At 47.5% G+C, this 18861-nt stretch overlaps 1 protein-coding gene across 6 annotated transcripts in view; it reads right to left on the bottom strand.

Annotated features, from left to right (window-relative positions):
• OGDHL (oxoglutarate dehydrogenase L) overlaps window positions 1-8694 on the bottom strand; it is a 29491-nt gene extending 20797 nt beyond the window's left edge. For 2 of the 6 annotated variants that reach the window (XR_002144067.2, XM_019806995.2), the window contains exons 1-4: window positions 8467-8567; window positions 6119-6189; window positions 4402-4606; window positions 2131-2289 (exon numbers count right to left, since the gene is read on the bottom strand). Coding sequence is in view for 5 of the 6 variants with exons in the window: in XM_019806995.2 (XP_019662554.1) it covers window positions 2131-2289; window positions 4402-4605 (363 nt within the window). In the remaining variant the exon portion in view is untranslated. The other 4 variants (XM_019806996.2, XM_019806997.2, XM_019806998.2 and 1 more) reach the window with 4 other exon arrangements.
• Between the last annotated feature and the right edge of the window lie 10167 nt (window positions 8695-18861).

The raw sequence follows: 18861 nt of genomic DNA on the forward strand, positions 1-18861 counted from the left end.
AAGTTTTTCCTGATGGAAGCATTTCACGTAATAAACAAAGGAAGGTAGAAATAGATTATCACCCTTTTTACCACTCCTAATGAATTAATGTGTCCAGGAAATAATCATCCAAGCTGCTAACTGATGAAGTACCCATCACCACCAGGAAGCTGATTTTGAAACAAAAAAAATCAAATCTATATTGGATAAAGCTTCTAGATGTAATTACCAATTTACAGAAATTACACGGGACAAAGGGACAGATGAAGTGACACCATGGGGATGCAATCAGCAAAATCCAGACTCAGGAAAACTCTACAGCACAAACAACCCGGTTTCTTACACACAGACACACACACACACAAATGAAGGAAGGAAAGAAGGAAGGAAGGAAGGAAGGAAGGAAGGAAGGAAGGAAGAAGAACACATACACAAAACCACAGAGGAAGCTGTAGGGCACAATAGACTTAAGAACCATATCAGCTTAGCACAACCTATGGCTTTGTTTGGATCCTGATTCATTCAAGCAGTAAAATCATAAGACAAACAGGCAAAAGTGAATACCACCTGGATATCTGATGACCTTAAGGATTATTGTTAACATTTTTAGGTGCTACGGTGCTATCACGGCACATTTTTAAAGAGCCTTTGTCTACAGAAATACATGCTGAAATGTTCAACCCATGAAATGCTATGTCCAGAATTTGGTGCAAAATAATCGGCGGCCAGCAGGGGAGGGCCCGAGGTGGTAACAGATGAATCAAGACTGGTCCTCGACTAAACGGGGGGAATCTGCTACACAAGTCTTTCAGCTCTTCTCTGTTTGAACATGTCCACAATAGTAAGGGTGTGGGGCTTTTCCACCACTGTGTGTAGAGGAGTCAAACAAGAGCGCTCGCTCCTCCAGGGCTGCAAGGAGCTGCAGCCCCCCTGGTAGGAACTCACCCACATCAGGCACGGCCTTTGGCAGATTTTTACCCTACGAAACACAGTCACATGGCTGAACTCAGACACTACCCCTCTGGAAGGACTCTCCAGTGCTTCGTCTTGGCTAAAGAACAAAGAGCAGCTGAAGAGCTGGGAACTGAGCAGAGAGGCCAAGGCCCTGAGGCAGCAGCATGAATGTTACCTTGTATTTAATGTGGAGTTTTATGTTCTTTGTTCTTGGTTTTCAGAGTAAATGGTTAGATCATTTTCTGAGTCTTTCAGCCAGCCAAGAAGAACAATTACTACTTTTTTTGTTTGCAGGTGGCCCACAGTCCGTAGGTCCTCAGGCCAGCAGGGAAGGCCAGTCCTGCCCACTGGTGCACAGGAAGGGCAGCTGCCACCCCAAAGAGTGCCTCCTTCAGAGACAAGGCACCATTTCCATTTGCTAAGGCCTCCCCCTCCCCTGGCTCCTGCCGTGGCTTGCTGCTCCTTCCCATGGAATCTGCCAAGGGCCCTGGAATGCCCTAGCCCTTCCTTCTGCATGTCTGCCTGACAAGTTGCTCTGATGAAATCCTTTCTGCCACTGATTCCCAGAGAGATCCCAAATGATTATACTTGTTATGGAGGGAACACCCAGAGCAGCCCTCCAATTAGTCCTGTTCAGTCAAGACCAAGAATATGGAACCTCATCAAGAGGCTTTGTCAGAGCAGGGGCCCAGCCTGGGGCCCCAGCCTGGGGACCCAGCAGGGGAGAGCCGAAGTCTCCAGAACAGAGCAGCTGGTAGAGAACGAGCTCTTTACTGAACTATCCGTTCATTCATTCCGTAAGCCCTAATTAAGCACCTGCTGTCTATCAGCCCCAGTCCTCTTGGAATGCTCAGTCAAGGAGAGAAAACAGGCATTAACAAGGGTCAATCGACTCAATTTTCATTCGATCTTTACCGAAATTGATTACTAAGTACTCTTCTAGGTGCTTGGGGCATAGTGGTGTGTGAGACAGATAGCACTCCATGAGAAAGACCACGAACAAAATACCAGGGTTTGGAGAGCAATGTGAACAGTTACATGACGAGTAATGGGAAGAGAGAGAGCCACCCACCAGAGGACTCAGGGAAGGGCTCTCTGGAGATGACGCTGGAATTGAGCCAGTCCCCTTCCAACAGCACGTGGCCACACGCTAGAAGCCAGTCCCGCCTCCAAGCCTGGGCCCTCCCAGCCACTCACCTGGTAGGCCCGGATCAGGGACTGCACAGCCAGGTGGTCCTCTACAAGCTTGCTGGTCTCGGTCCGACTCGAGACTGCTGGCCTGCTCTCAGGGAACCGTGGCTGAGTCGGGTCACAGGCGCCTTCCTCACTGGCTTTTCGGAAGAAGCTATCCCAGTACTGGGCAGAGGCAGAAGCAAGAAAACAGTCAAGTCAGGGCCTGGAAGGAGAGGGGGTGGCCCTGCCTGGGGGCCCCAGTGCATGTTGGGTGTTCTTTCACCACTATAGCTCTTAGCACCTTCCCAGGACTCTGCTGAGACCTCTTACAACCAGCCCAGGGTCCCCCAACCCAAAGCCCAGATCTCTTCAGTTCCCAGCTTGGAAGGGTTTTGGGGGAAGACTCTAACTTGTGACCCAGAGGCCTCAGATGTGAAAGGGGCTTCTACCCTGGGGAAACATCCCCTCACACACTGTGGGTCGGCAAGAGGGCAATTTGGCAAGCATGCCCTCAACATCTTCAATGAATGTAACTTTTGAACCAGCAATTACATTTTAGTAATTCACTCTACAGATGTACTTATGTACGTGTGCCTGGATATACATACAAAGATGTTCCCTACAGGACTGTTTATAAAAGTGACAACGAAAAAAATATCTAGTGGCACCTGCCTGGCTCAGTTGGTAGAGCATGGGACTCTTGATCTTGGGGTTGTAGGTTTGAGCCCCACGTTGGGTATAGAGATTACTTAAAAATAAAAATAAATTAAAAAATAAAATCTTTTGGGGTGCCTGGGTGGCTCAGTCGTTAAGCGTCTGCCTTCAGCTCAGGGCGTGATCCCGGGGTCCTGGGATCGAGCCCCGCATCGGGCTCCCTGTTGGGAGCCTGCTTCTTCCTCTCCCACTCCCCCTGCCTGTGTTCCCTCTCTCACTCGCTGTCTCTCTCTCTCTGTCAAATAAATAAAATCTTTTTTTTTTAAATGAAGTATTTAAAAAAATAATTAAAAAAAGAAAAAAAAAAAGAAAATCTTTTTTTAAAAACCTAAGCGGTGACTAATAGGAAACAGGTTAAACAAATGATGGTACATTTAGAGTCTAGAAGATTATACAGTCTTAAAAAAAAGAAGGGGCATTTATTACTATGGACCTAGAATATCCCCAAGATACGTGACTGCAAAGTGAACCACGCAGAAGAGGACGTCACTGCTACCGTCCTGTAGAAGCCAAAAGCAGACGTGCATATGCACAAGCACCCCATGTTCCAGCAGAACACAAGTGTTTTCTTCTCCACACCCCCATTCGAGAGAACCAGGCAGCACAAGCCCTCTGGAAAGCAATTTGGCAATGTCCATCAAAATAATATACACAGAGCCTCTGTGACAACAATTCTACTTTGGGAATTGGGTCTGCAGATAGCGTCACGGACAAGATGACAAATGGACTAAGTGATGCCCTGTGGCACTGGTCGTGACAGCCAGGGACCAGAAATGGGCAAGAGGTCTGTCAGTGGGGACAAGTGTGGATGGAACACTACGCAGCTGGAAAAAGGAACAATGAGGCTCTTAATGCGTGGACACGGAAAATCCTAGAGATGTTTGCTAATATGCTAAGGAAGAAAGCCTGGAGACGCTGTTTTTGTGTAAAGGGGGGAACTGACCTATGTTTGCAATAAATTTACCTAAAGAAACTCTCTGAAAAGATACAGAACAAGCTATGAACGAACTGAGGGACAGACAGGTGGGAGCTGAGCAGACGGGATCAACTGGGAGGGAGACTTTTTACTATGTAACCACACACTTTTTGAGTCATGTTATCACTTTCCTCCAAGGGCGAGTGAAGAGGGGGGAAAGCAGCTACACGTCTCACTCCTTGGCCTGTCATCTGATTTTTTTTTTTTTTTTTTTTTTTTTNATCAGCAGGTATTTATTTTATCAGCTCAGTACCTATATAAACACTTCTGGCCCCAACTACACAACAAAGAGCCCACTGGCAACAGCGCAGCATGACGAAGGGGGCAGCGGCAGGTCTCAGACCATGCGTGGCTGAGCAGGACAGGACCGTGGCTTCTCAGGCCAGACCACCACCTACTGGCTGGTTCAGCAACAGGAAAGCAGCGGACTCTCCTCACCCAACACCAGGACAAGGCTTTTATAAACAGGGACGCTGGAGGAGCTGAGAGGCAAAGAAATGTGCCCAAGAGCACACAGCAGGCAAGCCGCTTCACCCCATGACGCCCTCCACAGCCCGCCTCCAGGAGCTTCCCCCCTGCATAGCAGGCAGGGAGGGGGTGCCCACCTTGTGCACGCTCTGGGGGTTTTCCAACCAGGCGAAGTACATCTCCTCCATGTAACTGGAGCTGCCTCCACGTTTGCCGCTTGGGAAGGTGGCCGGTGGCCCAGATGACCTGCTGCGCCAGTTGAACATCTGGATGTCATGTGGGGCCAGGAACCTTGAGGCCTGCACCCCAAGCCGGGAGGGCAACAGTCTCAGCTGACTCATTCTGGACACAAACAATGAGGGAGAGGCATAAAACCACAGGGCCAGAACAAAGGCTCTGGCAGCCACAATTCACTCATGTGGCATTTGTTGGTTCTGCTGGGCAGGCAGCCCCGGACTTGGCACCGATGGGACAGAGGACAATGGGACAGTCTGCCAGCCCTCCCAGGGTCACTGCCTAGTGGGAGGTCCCAGCTCAGTCAACTTCACCGACAGCTCTTCAGCATCCCTGAGCCCCGATCCTGCCATGCCCCGTGCACCCCAGCCCACACTCCCTCTCTGCTGTCCCCCTAACCCTGATAGAGAGACGGGTACCACCCAGGCCCTCCCTCAGGGAGCATTCGGCCTAGGTCCTGGAGCCCACTCAGAGGGTCCCAGGGCACGCGCAGGCAGTACACCCAAGAAAGAGTGCGCCACGTAGCTGGCCACCCTGGAACTCGAGCAAGGGAGTCCTTCAGGGGCTGGCGTGTGCCATGCGTGGCCAGGAAAAAGCCTGAAGATGAGTCTGGCGGAGCTGCGCTATCTCAGGTGGCCTATGGCACTGCTGGGTCTCTGGCCACTGTGACCAGAAATGACCAGTGTCTTCCTCTGACTGCAAAACCAGCCCCGAGCACTCTCCCAGGCCAGAAAGCCAATGACACAGGCCTCAATGAGCCCACTTCAGAGTGGGGAAAACAGAGGCTCAGAGAAGGGAAGGGTACTGGGGAACAATGAAAGGCAGATCAGAAGCCTGGCCCCACGCCCAGCCCACCTCAGCTCTCAGCAGCAGCCTCCTCTCCGGCTCTACTATCCCGCCTAGAGTTTACATTCGGAACCAACAGCTCGGAGGTACACACAGGCTGGAAGCCTCCCCAGGCTGGAGAGGAACAGAACCTGCAGCTCATCTCATCCCCATTATGTCACCTGCCCTTTGCCAGGGAAAATTCCTGAATAACCAGTTTTAAATACTGCTTCTTCCACCACCACCACTCCCCCCCCCGGCCCCCACCCAACCAGAGGACAGTTCTGAGAGCCTGAGAGCCTCCCCCAATTCTGGCAAGCCCTGGGGTTCCCTATCCATGCCAGGTGTGGGCTGAGAGGGCCCACTAAGGCCACCTCCTCCTATGCAGGATTTGTAAAGTAGGACCTCTATTTCCCTACTTCCACCCCCCCAACAGCGAGCAGAGGCCCCTCCTCTGCTCTAGCCCAGGACTGCCTGGACACAGAACAGCATCCCCTGAATCCTCATTAACACCCTTCTGCCTAGAGAATCCCAGCCTGTAAGGAGGACGCAGCACCAGAGCCACCCCATCACAGGCCACGTACACAGGAGGAGCCTGCTTCCCCCTACACAACTCATCCCAGAAAACATGCCTTCCAGGGCACAACCAGCTCCCAGGTCCTACCTAGTCCTGAGCCAATACCCCCAGACAGGGCTCTGCAACCCTACCCCTGCCCTTAGCTTAACCAGAAGTATCTGGCTGGCCTTCTACAAGCCCTTCCAGCCTGCTTCCTCCCCCTCTCCCTCCAAACTCACATGAGGCAGAGAGAGGGGGCGGTCTTCTCAAGGGAGGGAAAGTAGGCTTCTCCGGGAAACCAGCAGGAAATCTAAACAGAGTAAAATAAAAAGCAAAAATATAGTCCAGTGAAGGGAGGAAGAGGATGGGATGAGATGGAACTTAAGCCCACAGTGCCCCAAGCTTCCCACATGCTCAACCCCTCAAGCTTCGGGCTGCTAGCCCAGGCCCACCAGCCGATGATTCCAGGCTCCACAGCAAGGGCCGCTAGGGACTGGGTCTCCCTGGAAGAAAGCCTGGGCTCTGGGATCAGAGTGCCCGGGTCCCAATCCCTGCTCTACCTCTGACTGTCCCTGGGCAAATGTAAGTATAGGGCTGACCTGGCCCATATGGCCAGAGGCAATGAGGGAGAGCCATAGGACATACTGGCCTAGAACGTCAGCAGGATCCAAACAAGCCAGGAAGCTCCATCATCCCCATTCTAAAGAAAAGGAAACCGGACACCAAGACCATCCACTGCGAGGATAAAAGTTAAGAGCACACCATCTGTGAACACTGATTCTGTGTTCACTTAACCCTCTCAACAATCCCAAGTGGTGGGCATTTAGAGTAGCCCCACATTATAAAAGGGACACTGAGGCACAGAAAGACTAAGCTGGCAAGTGATGGGGCTCTGTGTGGCTCCAGAACCTGTGCCCTCCTCACTGCAGAGTCAAGATGTAAACCCAGATTTCCCTTAACATGTGCTTACCCATAGCCGCAGCCAGACGTGCACTCCCTGCCAGCACCCACCCCCACGCCCACCCCCACAGGGGAATGGGATGGCTCGGGGTGGCAGGGACAAAGTCTGGCTGTGTCCAGAGCACTGTTTTTTACAAACACTGAATGGTCTGGAGCGGCTGCTGCACACTGCTATGGCCTTCACCCAGCCTGGTAGGAGGGCAGCCAGGTGGACATCCCTGCCCCCATTCTAGTAGGGCTTGAGGACCCAGAAGCCCCAGAGGGGTGGAAACAGAACCAACTTCAGTCAGAACCCCAGCCAGCCCTGCCAGGTCCTGTCTACACAGGCAAAGGCAGCAGCAAAGAGTCAGAGTCAGGCACCCTGTGAACCACCTGCCTAGACCAGTCCCCAGTTGCTCTGGGCAGCTCTTGGGGGTGTCTCTCTAGGGACAAGATCAGTAACATCCCCACCACCATTCCCACAACTGTAACAACTGCAGACATGCTGTCCAGGAATTCTCCCACACACAAGGCCCTGTCTGGGCTGCCCTGGTGAGGACTACTCTGCAGTATGTCCATTGCAGAGATCAGTTAACAGAGATCCAAAGAGGGGAAGGGACCTCCGCAAGACCTTGAAGCCAGGCAGCAATGCAGGATGGACACACACTGCCGCAGGCCTACTCTGGCCCCCAACTCTGAGAACTGGGTGGGCTTTTCTCAGGAATAAACCCAACTCTAGTTTGCTGAACCCAAGAAAAGGCAGACACCAAGGTAAGAAGAAGGGCAGAGAGGGGTGTGCTTATTTCACTGTCAGAGACAAAGGGCCTGAGCTAAAGCCCAGAGGTTGTAAAAGTACAAAGGTAGTCGGGACCTGTTCCAAGAGCCTAGGGCACGTGTGGTGAGGAGTTGCAGGGGAAGGGCTGCAAGGGCGGGCTTGGACTCCTGGGGGGGGGGATGCAGAGTGGGACCCTTAGGGTCCAGTTTATAAAGCCCGCTGCACCCCGCTGCACCTTCCCCTCTCCCCCAACATCTCCTTGGGGATGACAGAAGCACTTTCCAGGCTGGCTGCAACCTAAGGCCCATCCTGCCTCTCTCCTGGCCTCAGCTTCCTCATCTGTAAGCAGAGACATTGGTTAAAGCTGTCTATAAGGACCCTACCCCCAGAGGTCCTGAGACTTGGAAAACTGCCTGTGTATCCCGCCAGGTACATAAGGCGGGACCCTCCCCATCCCCAGCTCCCCAGCTCTGGCAGGCTGGCCCCTTGAGAAGGTGAGGAGAAAGCCAACAGCCCCCCCTCCCCCAAGGCCACAAAAGGCAGCCTGGTCAGTCTGTAGTCTTCGGGCTGGAGGACCCACGCTGAAGCCTGAAACCCCACCGTTCACAGGGCGCTCCTTCACGCAAAACACTGCATTCACAGGGTCGAACATACGCGAAGGGCTGGGGGAGGGGGATGTTCTTGGAGAGGCCGCGGCCAAACAAGGGCGGGGCCAAGGTCACGCTCACTCCCCCATCCCCGCCTCCCCCGACGGGGCCCAGCTCAGGATCCCGGGTAGCGGCTCCCCAGGACCCGAGAGTAGAGGGGCCGCCCCCGAGAAGGCAGGAGAAGAGGAAGTGCATGGACCCAGAGTTGCGGGGCCGCCGCGCTCACCGGGCCGGCGGGTCCGCGCAGCAGCGCAGTCCTGGAAGCCGCAAGTCAGGGGCTGCGCGGAGGGGGTGCGCGCCTTGCCCAGCCAATTACCTGAGTCCCGTGACGCGGCAGCGCCGGCCGCTCGAGAGCGCGCGCCCGAGAGACTCCGCGCGTCGTGACGTCTCTGTGTACGCCCCGCCCCTTCACCCACTGGCGCTGTCCGCGGTGCTGACGGCCCACGCCCTCCCGAAGTCTCCCGACCCGGGAAGAGTGAAGATCCCAAAGACCGCGGGGCGGGACAACTCGGTAAGGCTGGGACACCTGCTATGCTGCTGAGTTCCTGAATCCCAAGGTCCTCAAACGAACGCTAAGGAAAATGCACCAGAAAATAATCAGCCATTTGTGTGCATAGGAAGATAGTTTCTTTTTTATTTCCTGTAAAACTGCTATTTAAAGTATCATTGTCTTAGGATTGTTTTGAAGAAAAGACAAGATAAAGTGCTTATCACAAAGCCTGATACACTTTTTACCCTTCCATTGTCCCAGTGATAGAGACCTACATTGGCTTCACCCTCCTGTTTGTCACAAAAAATGCTGCAATGAACATCTTCCTACGTATTCTCTACAAACCTGTGTGAAAATTTCTCTATAATCTATGACCAGAAGTTGAATTGCTCGGTCATGGGTATGTGTATACTTAACAACTCAGCAGTGTCACATTGTTGTTCCATTCTAGATTCTCATTAACAGTGCAAGAGGACTTTTAAGTCCTTATCTCCCAGCCAACACTTGGCAGCACCCAGCTTTACAACTTTTCCCAAAATTACAGATGCAACGTCATATAGTTGTTTTCATCTGCACTTCCCTGAATATCAATGATTTGCATCTCATGTTTTCTGTTAGTTTTGAGGGTTTCCTGTTGTATTTCTTTTGGGTTTTGTTCTTGTTTATACACAGGAGTTTGTTGTGTAGGTGGTTCAACCACCATCAACTCTCCCATGGATTATTGCCAAAGCCCCCTAAATGCCTCCTTGCTTCCACACTTGCACCCCTGAATTTTAGTTTCAACACAGCAGAGCTTTCCTTGTAAAACAATTCAAATCATGTTGCCCTCTGCTCAAAATCCTCAAATAACCTCCCGTTTTACTAGAAGTAAAAGTCAAAATTCTTAGATTTGCTTGTAAGGGCCAATATGTCATCTCAATTATTATAGGCATGCTACCATGCTTAATGAAGAAAATTGGAAAACTACAAAAACATATGATACAATATTCTTTGTGTTAATTAAAAGCACATGCTCATGAAACTACACTATACTTTTCACAAGAACACATTTAAATATATATCAAACACATGAATATGTTTGCCTATTGTGAGATATAGATAGGAGGTGATTAATTGATTGCCCGTACCAATGCTGATAAGATACCATGAATGGAGGAATATGATTAACTCTCCCCTCTATATCTGTAGTCCCACAAAAGTTGTTTATTTGGAGATATTTTAAGGTCCATACAGCCAAAGACCATATGTGTTCAATTTACTATTATATCCCCAGCACTTAGCACAGTGCCCAACTCACAGTATGTTTTCAGTAAATATTTGTTGGGTGAATCTATGAATGAGTAAATGGACACTTAATTTGGATCCTGAAGGATAAGGAAGAGTTTGTCTGCTGCAGAAGGTCAGGGTTCATTGAGATTTCTCTAATTAAAAGCATTAGAAAATTACCTCGCTGGCTTATGCCGAAAAGGAGTTGATAGGAAATTGTCAAGTCATAGATTCAAAGGAAAACTGAAGAATTAGTCTCAGGAAGCAGAGCTGAGCCAGAAACAGACTGTTTCTCCAAGGCTATTATGATGTTCGAAACTCAAATTCCAGGAAAAGAGAAGCCAAAAGATCTGGTTTGGCCTGAAGTGGGGGATCGAGGCCTGAAATCACTCATCTGAAACACATGTGGGTTAAGAAACAAAGCAGAGGGGCACCTGGATGGCTCAGTCCTTAAGCGTCTGCCTTCGGCTCAGGGCATGATCCCAGAGTCCTGGGATCAAGCCCCGCATCGGGCTCCCTGCTCTGCTGGGAGCCTGCTTCTTCCTCTCCCCACTCCCCCTGCTTGTGTTCCCTCTCTCGCTGGCTGTCTCTCTCTCTGTCAAATAAATAAATAAAATCTAAAAAAACCCACAAAACAAAACAAAGCACATAGTTATTGTGATGCTGGTACTACAAGAAAAAGGAGTGGGTGCTGGGGAGGAAAAATCAACACATGTGCACTGATGACCTTTAGCAGGAAAGCACCTATGCAAAGGCAGTTGTATGAAGGGCTAGGGGAATGGGAACTGCCTACATATATGCAAGGACTGGTGGCCTAGGCCAGTGGGACTGTCTTCATATACCCTGATGAGGGAACAGAAGGCAAGGTGAGGACAAAGCAGAAACTGACACCCCGCAACCCCCCCCCACCATGGGATATACATGACATTCCTCAGGCATCCCTGGCTGCCCAAAAGCAAAGGAAAAGAAAAACAAATGATTAACTGATAGAGATCACAATCCCGAGGCCTGAGTCTCCCTCAGTTTACACATGTCCTAGTGATTTACAAGGAAGGTTTCTTATCAATAGCCTAACTTGCAGAGACCCATAATTCAGTTTCCTGAAGCCCTAACATTACCATCCCCTCCATAAAACTGAGGGAAGCTAAGGCAGAAGGAAATGTAAATAAAATGGAATTTCTTTCCGGACCTGCAGCCCATTGATAAGGACACATGATAGGAGGAAAGTAACTTTCTCGGGAATCTCCCAACTATCTCACTATTAACACCTTCTAGAGGGGTAACAACCTTAACCTGACAATGGCAAGGCCTCCAGTGCCCTGTGAGTCTTCTTTGACATTTGAAAGTGCTTTCTCAGCCTCCCTTTTTCCTCACCTTCCCCAACCCCGTGGTATATAATCAACCACCTCTCACAACCCGGGGCAGCAGCTCTTTCTGCCCACAGGTCCTGTCCCCATGCTTTAATAAACCACCAATTTTGCACCAAAGACGTCTCTAGAATTCTTTCTTGGTCATCGGCTCCGGACTCCACCCCACTGAACCTCACATATATTCTACGACCTCATCATACCCTATGTCAAGGGTTTGGACTCTTCAGTAGGCCATGGGACACCAGCAACACTTTAAGCCATGAAGGACATGGTCAGATTTTATTTTTACAAAGCTTTCTCTGGCAACTGGAGGGAGGATGGAGTGGTAAAAGGTGGGTGTGTAAATATATCCAGGTGAGAGACAATAATGCACTGGCAGTAGAGATAGAGAAAAGGATACAGATGTGAGAAACATTTAGGAATCAGCTCTGCAGGGCTTAGTAGTTAATGAAGCATGAGTGGTGGGGGCAATGATAACTCACAGATTTCTGGTTTTGGTGAGGTGTTGAGGGGGAGGAATGGAAACTCAGTAAACTGGGAAACAGAAGGAGATGCAGGTTGGGGAGAAAAACAGAAAAGGTTACAAGTTGGATCCACCAGTGAGCCACTTGAGAAAGATCAAGTGTGATGTGAAGCCACAGGCAGGAACAAAGCTCTAGCAAATTAAAGGTCTCCAGAGTCTCCCATTTGCCCACAGTGGTCTTTAGAGTTCATGAGGGGAAAACAGAAAGTCACGGAGGGAGAGAGAAACACGCTATGGAGGGAAGCTGAGTCACCAAAGGGGCTGGGCGGGGCAGCCAAGAGCAGAAGGCACTGCTGTGGCAGACTGCAGGGCTGCCAGGTCTTCCAGCCTAATTGATGTTCTGCTAATTACATTGATTAAAGCAAACATTTGGGGCAATCAAGGCTCCCACGAGGATAGCTGCCGTTCTCAGAAGACTGAGAAGCTTTGAGGCATGGCCACAGTTTGGTAAACATTTTTACAAAATTGTCTGTGTACTACGACTACCATACAAATACACATTTACAAAAACATTAAATGGATCCATGAGAATATATTCGGCAATTTACTTCCTTTTTTCCTTTGCCTTAAAGATCTTTGTTTTAATCTCAGTATGTGTAGGACCACCTCATTCATTTTAATGGGTATATTGTATTCATCGTAGGTGTATAATGATTGTATTTAACTTCTCTCCCATTGAATGAACATTTACATTTTTTTTTAAGATTTATTCATTCATTTTAGAGAGAGGGAGAGAGAGCATGCGTGGGGGGGAGGGCCAGAGGGAGAGGGAGGAGAGATTCGACTCCCCGCTAAGCCAGGAGCCCCACGTGGGGCTCCATCTTAGGAACCGGAGATCATGACCCTGAGATCCTGACCTGAGCTGAAATCAAGAGTCAGATGCTTAACCGACTGAGTCACCCAGGCACCCCAACATTTACATTGTTTTTGACATTTACAGAAATAAAAGTCCTCCTACATATATCCTTCAGCATATGTGCAACTTTTGGAAACACTGATTCCTAGAAGTTTAACATTGGGCTAAAAGATATGCATGTTTTACATTTTAATAGGTACTGTCTTCAGTAACACCATGCCTATTTATGTTTCCCATTAGCATTTGAGTTCCTACTTCCTTACATCCTTGCCAAGACCTGTTATTATCAATTTTTTAATTTGTGCCAATCTGATGGATGAAAAAATGTCACTTTGTTTAGTTTGCATAAAACTGATAAGTGAAGTTGAAAATGTTCTTATATGTTGATAATTTTGTATTCCTTTCCTATGAATTTCCTATTCATGTTCTTTGTCTATTTTTCTATTGGCTTGTTTACATTTTTATTGATTCACATAAGCTCTGTATATATATCCTAAATAAGAATTCTTTGTAGGTTTTAAATGTTGCAAATATTTATTTCTCTTCCTCTGTCACTTGTCTTTTCACTTTGTTTACAGATGCTTTAGTCATATGGTAATTTATGCTTGTCATCCCTTGAATTGTGTCCCTCCCTCCCCCAAAATTCATACTTTGGTGTCCTAACCCCCAGTACCACATAATGTAATCTGATTTGGAGATAAGGTCACTAAGGAGGTAATAAAGTTAAAACGAAGTCTTTAGGGTGGGCTCTAATCCAATATAACTGGTGTCTGTGTAAGAAAAGAAAATGTGGACACAGACATCTGCACACACACAGGGAACATCATATGGGAACAGAGGGAGAAGGCAGCCATCTGCAAGCCAAGGAAAGAAGCCTCAGAAGAAATCAACCTCGATGACAACTTGATCTTGGATTTCTGGCCTCAAGAACTGTGAGAACATAAATAAATTTCTGTTGTTTAAGCCCTCCATTCTGTGGCACTTTGTTATGGTGGCCTGAGAAAATGAATACAGTGCTGTGGTTGGTGGTCCCATTCCTGGATTTGAGAACCACTCGGAACTCCAGGGTTTTCCCTCAATTCCATCTTCTCCTTGGGCAGGGCTCCTTCTATCCTCAGGCAGGGTGGAGATGGCCGCATTTACCCTCTCTGTTAATGCCCCACTGAAGTCTGCTTACAGTTTGAGTACATTACTTTTGTTCTTTTCCTCTCCCATCTCATTATATTATTATTTTGAAGAGACCTGTCAAAGGGGACAGGTCATCAGCAAGAGCTTAGCTTCTGGGCAGATTTTATCCTCACTGTTTTAAATGTATCTTTTCACATACAGTTGAGATCATACTTCACTTACTTAGGATAACTTAAGCATTTCCCATGTGATTTAATATTTATAAACCTGACTTTAATGACTGCAAGTATATAACATAATTTTTTTGGTGCTTCCTACAGTACAATTTTTTTTTTTTTAATTTCAACATGAGCCATTCTCTGTGGCCTCTGGCCAGACCTCATACCGTTTGCTTTGTTACCACTGTGATTACTGTTCCCACCAGAGAGCTGGGTTAGATGTCATCTCAATTAAGCTTTACATTTAAGAGACGAAGAAATAGCCATTTGCAGAGGTCGCTTATAAACAACCACATAGGTGGAGGCAGAGCGATGCTCTGTGTATCAGTGAAGAAATATCCGAGTAGAACTCTGAGACTCGCAGTTCTACTCTCAATACCCATTTAATAGAGCTGGCAGCTGAGAACCCACTGAGGTTCTGATATTTGCCCAGAACATGGCCAGGGGCAGAGGCCTGGCCTCCTGCCTCTTCATCCTGGTTCTTTCCATGAGCCAGTCTATCTTTCACATGCTTCACACCCTCCCCTAGAGAGGGCACAACCCAGGAGGCACCAAGCTATTGAGGACTTCTCTGGACAAGCCTCCAGGAGAAGACCAACCTCCCACTTCTCCAAACTCTCTCCTTTTAGTGCTTGGTGGGTGGTGACTTATGCATGGAAGAAAGCTTCATTAATTCAAGTCCCAATAGCNGAAATAAGTCAAGCAGAGAAAGACAATTATCATATGATTTCTCTCATCTATGGAACATAAGAACTAGGAGGATCGGTAGGGGAAGAAAGGGATAAAGAAAAGGGGGGTAATCAGAAGGGGGAATGAAACATGAGAGACTATGGACTATGAGAAACAAACTGAAGACTTCAGAGGGGAGGGGGTGGGGGAATGGGATAGACTGGTGATGGGTAGTAAGGAGGGCACGTATTGCATGGTGCACTGGGTGTTATACGCAACTAATGAAGCATCGAACTTTACATCGGAATCCGGGGATGTACTGTATGGTGACTAACATAATATAATAAAAAATCATTTAAAAAATTTCAAGATATGTTCAAATTAAGCTTAATCTATGCACATGGTTGTCTTGAAGCAAATTTATTAAATTCAGAGGTATGGATAAGGGACATTTTTAAACTTAAACTCTTATTTTGAAATACTAGAAGATTCACATGTAGTTGTAAGAAATAATACAGAGAGATTTTGTGTACCCTTTACCCAGTTTCCCCCAGTGATAACATCTTGCAAACCTATATAGTACAGTATCACAAGGATACTGACAATGATACAGTCAAGATACAATACGTTTCCATAACAGGAGAATCCCTCATGTTGCCCATAACTATATTTGATGAGGTCACTATTTTTTTTTATTTCAGCCTTTCCAATGGCTATATAATGATATTATGGCTTTACTTTGCATTTCCCTGATGGCTAATGAACATCTTTTCAGTGCTTGTTTGCCACCTGTATATCTTTTCTGTGAATTGTGTCTTTTATTCCCTTTTCTAATTGGATGCTTTTTTTTTTAACTGTTGAGCTTTGAGAGTTCTTTATATAGTCTAGATACTAGTCATTGGTCCGCCCTGTGATTTGCAAATATTTCCCCCAGTCTACAGTTTGTCTTTTCATCCTCTTAACAGGGTCTTACACTGAACAAAAGTTTTCAATTCTGGTGGAGTCCAATTTTTTAATTTTTAATTTTATGGTTCATGTTTTTGCCTTCCAATCTAAGAATTTTTTTTACCTAGGCCTGGATCCTGAAGATTTTCTCTTTTTTTCTCAAAAAGTTTTCTATTTTTACATTTANTGAGGGCCTCAGAGGGGAGGGGGGTGGGGGATTGGGATAGACTAGTGATGGGTAGTAAGGAGGGCACGTATTGCATAGTGCACTGGGTGTTATACGCAACTAATGAATCATCGAACTTTACATCGGAATCTGGGGATGTACTGTATGGTGACTAACATAATATAATAAAAAATCATTTAAAAAAATTTCAAGATATGTTCAAATTAAGCTTAATCTATGCACATGGTTGTCTTGAAGCAAATTTCTTAAATTCAGAGGTATGGATAAGGGACATTTTTAAACTTAAACTCTTATTTTGAAATACTAGAAGATTCACATGTAGTTGTAAGAAATAATACAGAGAGATTTTGTGTACACTTTACCCAGTTTCCCCCAGTGATAACATCTTGCAAACCTATATAGTACAGTATCACAAGGATACTGACAATGATACAGTCAAGATACAATACGTTTCCATAACAGGAGAATCCCTCATGTTGCCCATAACTATATTTGATGAGGTCACTATTTTTTTTTATTTCAGCCTTTCCAATGGCTATATAATGATATTATGGCTTTACTTTGCATTTCCCTGATGGCTAATGAACATCTTTTCAGTGCTTGTTTGCCACCTGTATATCTTTTCTGTGAATTGTGTCTTTTATTCCCTTTTCTAATTGGATGCTTTTTTTTTTTAACTGTTGAGCTTTGAGAGTTCTTTATATAGTCTAGATACTAGTCATTGGTCCGCCCTGTGATTTGCAATTATTTCCCCCAGTCTACCGTTTGTCTTTTCATCCTCTTAACAGGGTCTTACACTGAACAAAAGTTTTCAATTCTGGTGGAGTCCAGTTTTTTAATTTTTAATTTTATGGTTCATGTTTTTGCCTTCCAATCTAAGAATTTTTTTTACCTAGCCCTGGATCCTGAAGATTTTCTCTTTTTTTCCTCAAAAAGTTTTCTATTTTTACNTGTGCCACCCAGGCGCCCCAATTTTTTTACATTTATATTTAATCTGAATTTAATCAAAATGTAATTTAGAGTCAATATTTGTATAAGGTATGAGACTTAGGTTGAGATTCTTGTTTGTTTTGCCCATGGAAAGGCAATTGCTCCAGCACAATTTGTTGAAAAGTCAATCCTTCTGACACAGGCTGACCAGGTCTGAGGACCCAGAGGGGTTCCCACAGGACCACTCAAGAGGTTCCTTGGCTTTGCATAGGGTAGAAATCAAACACAAGCTGAGAGAAAGTGAGAGCAGAGTTTACTGAATAGCATCAGTGATAGAGAATAACAGACCGAGTGTCTGGGAGACTCAGAAAGGGAAAGAGAGAGAGTTTCATCTTTGCTTGGGGTCTGGGGTTTTTATTGAGAATGGTGGTTTGGTATATGTGTCCTCTCAAGTATCCAGGAACTGGTCAAAACAAGGACAAGTGCTCAGGTTTCCTCCATAAGTCACTTATGCCTGGAGCAGGGGGTCTTGGCACCAAGGTGTCTGGAGTTGGTGGTCTAGACATGACAGCCTCACCAGTCCACTCCTTTGGTGTTATCTATTGTGATAGAGGACTCCAAAGAAATCATTAACTCCTTGACCTTGACAAGGAGGACATACACTATCTGTGTTATAAGACAGGCATAAGGCAAGGGTGCAGGTCCTAGCAAGAGGAGAGGTAGGAAAAGGAGCAAAAGTGGTCCTTCATGGGGTCCCTTCCGTTTCCCTAGCTCACTTCCTCCATTGAATTACTTTTACACCTTTGTCAAAACTCAGCTGGGCATATTTGTGTGGCTTTACTTCTGGGCTGAGCTTGATTGACATATAACCCATATATCACACAATTCACCTATTTAAAATGATTTTTAGTATATTCCAAGAGTTGAACAAAGCATCATCACAATCAATTTTAGAACATTTCATCACCCAAAAAAGAACTAGAAGGGGATCTTTTACCACCTAAAGAAAAACAAGTTGTTCCAAAACATAAAGCACATTAAAAATTATCTGCATGTGCCCCAAAGTGGAGAACAGGCCTTCTCTGATAAAGTTGTGATGTAACATGAGTCTAGGCCCGAGACTGGAGTGGTCAGCTCCACAGGAAGTCCCCAGAAGCACTTTGCCTAGTTCCCCACAGTCATAGCTGCCTCCCCCACGGGGCCTTGGCCCCCAACCTCCTGAGGACAGGTCAGAGGCTTCATCCCTGGAAGATGGAACCCCTGCTGCCAAGCCTCTGCATCAAGTCTCTGTCTCCAGCTGGTGCTTTACACTGTGCCAGGCCAGGGGGAGCAGACATGGAGACTGCAGTGCCTCTGGGCTCTCTCTGGAGCAGCAGGATACAGACGGGAGTGCAGCCTCCAACCACCTGCAGCAGCTGAGGCCTCCCACCTCCCAGAGCAAGACCCCGGGGGAGGTTACAGCCAGGCTGTGGAATGAAGGAAATAGCAATCCAGGCCTTGCTCTCCCTCCAAGCTCAGGCACCCGCCCCAGTGTCCTCACAGGCAGCTGTGTGGTCTTCAGCAAGTGACGCTTTCCTTTGAGAAGGCCTATGGCAGTCCCCTCCTTGGAAGTCCAGAGGCAGGTGGAGAACAGGTGGCAGGCACCTGGGCTCCCAAATAGCTCACCACCACCAGCAGCGTCCTTCTTTCTTGCCACTCCGGGTGTGGACTACGCGCGGCAAGCGTTCCCGCTGGTGAACCACTGTTGTCCCAGATGAGCTCTTGGACGCCACCCGCGTTCTGGCCTCTGGTGGGCTAGGCGGTATCAGTTGGTCGAACTGAGAGCTTGGGAAGCCCTCATAGGGTAGCGTGGGCGGGGGTGGGGAAGTAAGAGGGGCTTTGGGCTGGAGCCCTGAACCAGGAGTAAGACTTTTACAGTCTGGGTGAACACGGGCAGAAGCAACAAGAAGGAAAGCCCCAAGGACGCGACCTTGCCTGGCTGTTTAAGGGATGCAGGGTCCTTTCCTAGAGCGCCGGTTTGGGAAGAGGTAGCGAAAGGA

This window comes from Ailuropoda melanoleuca, chromosome 6 (assembly GCF_002007445.2).
Source record: "Ailuropoda melanoleuca isolate Jingjing chromosome 6, ASM200744v2, whole genome shotgun sequence".
Lineage (NCBI taxonomy): Eukaryota > Metazoa > Chordata > Mammalia > Carnivora > Ursidae > Ailuropoda > Ailuropoda melanoleuca.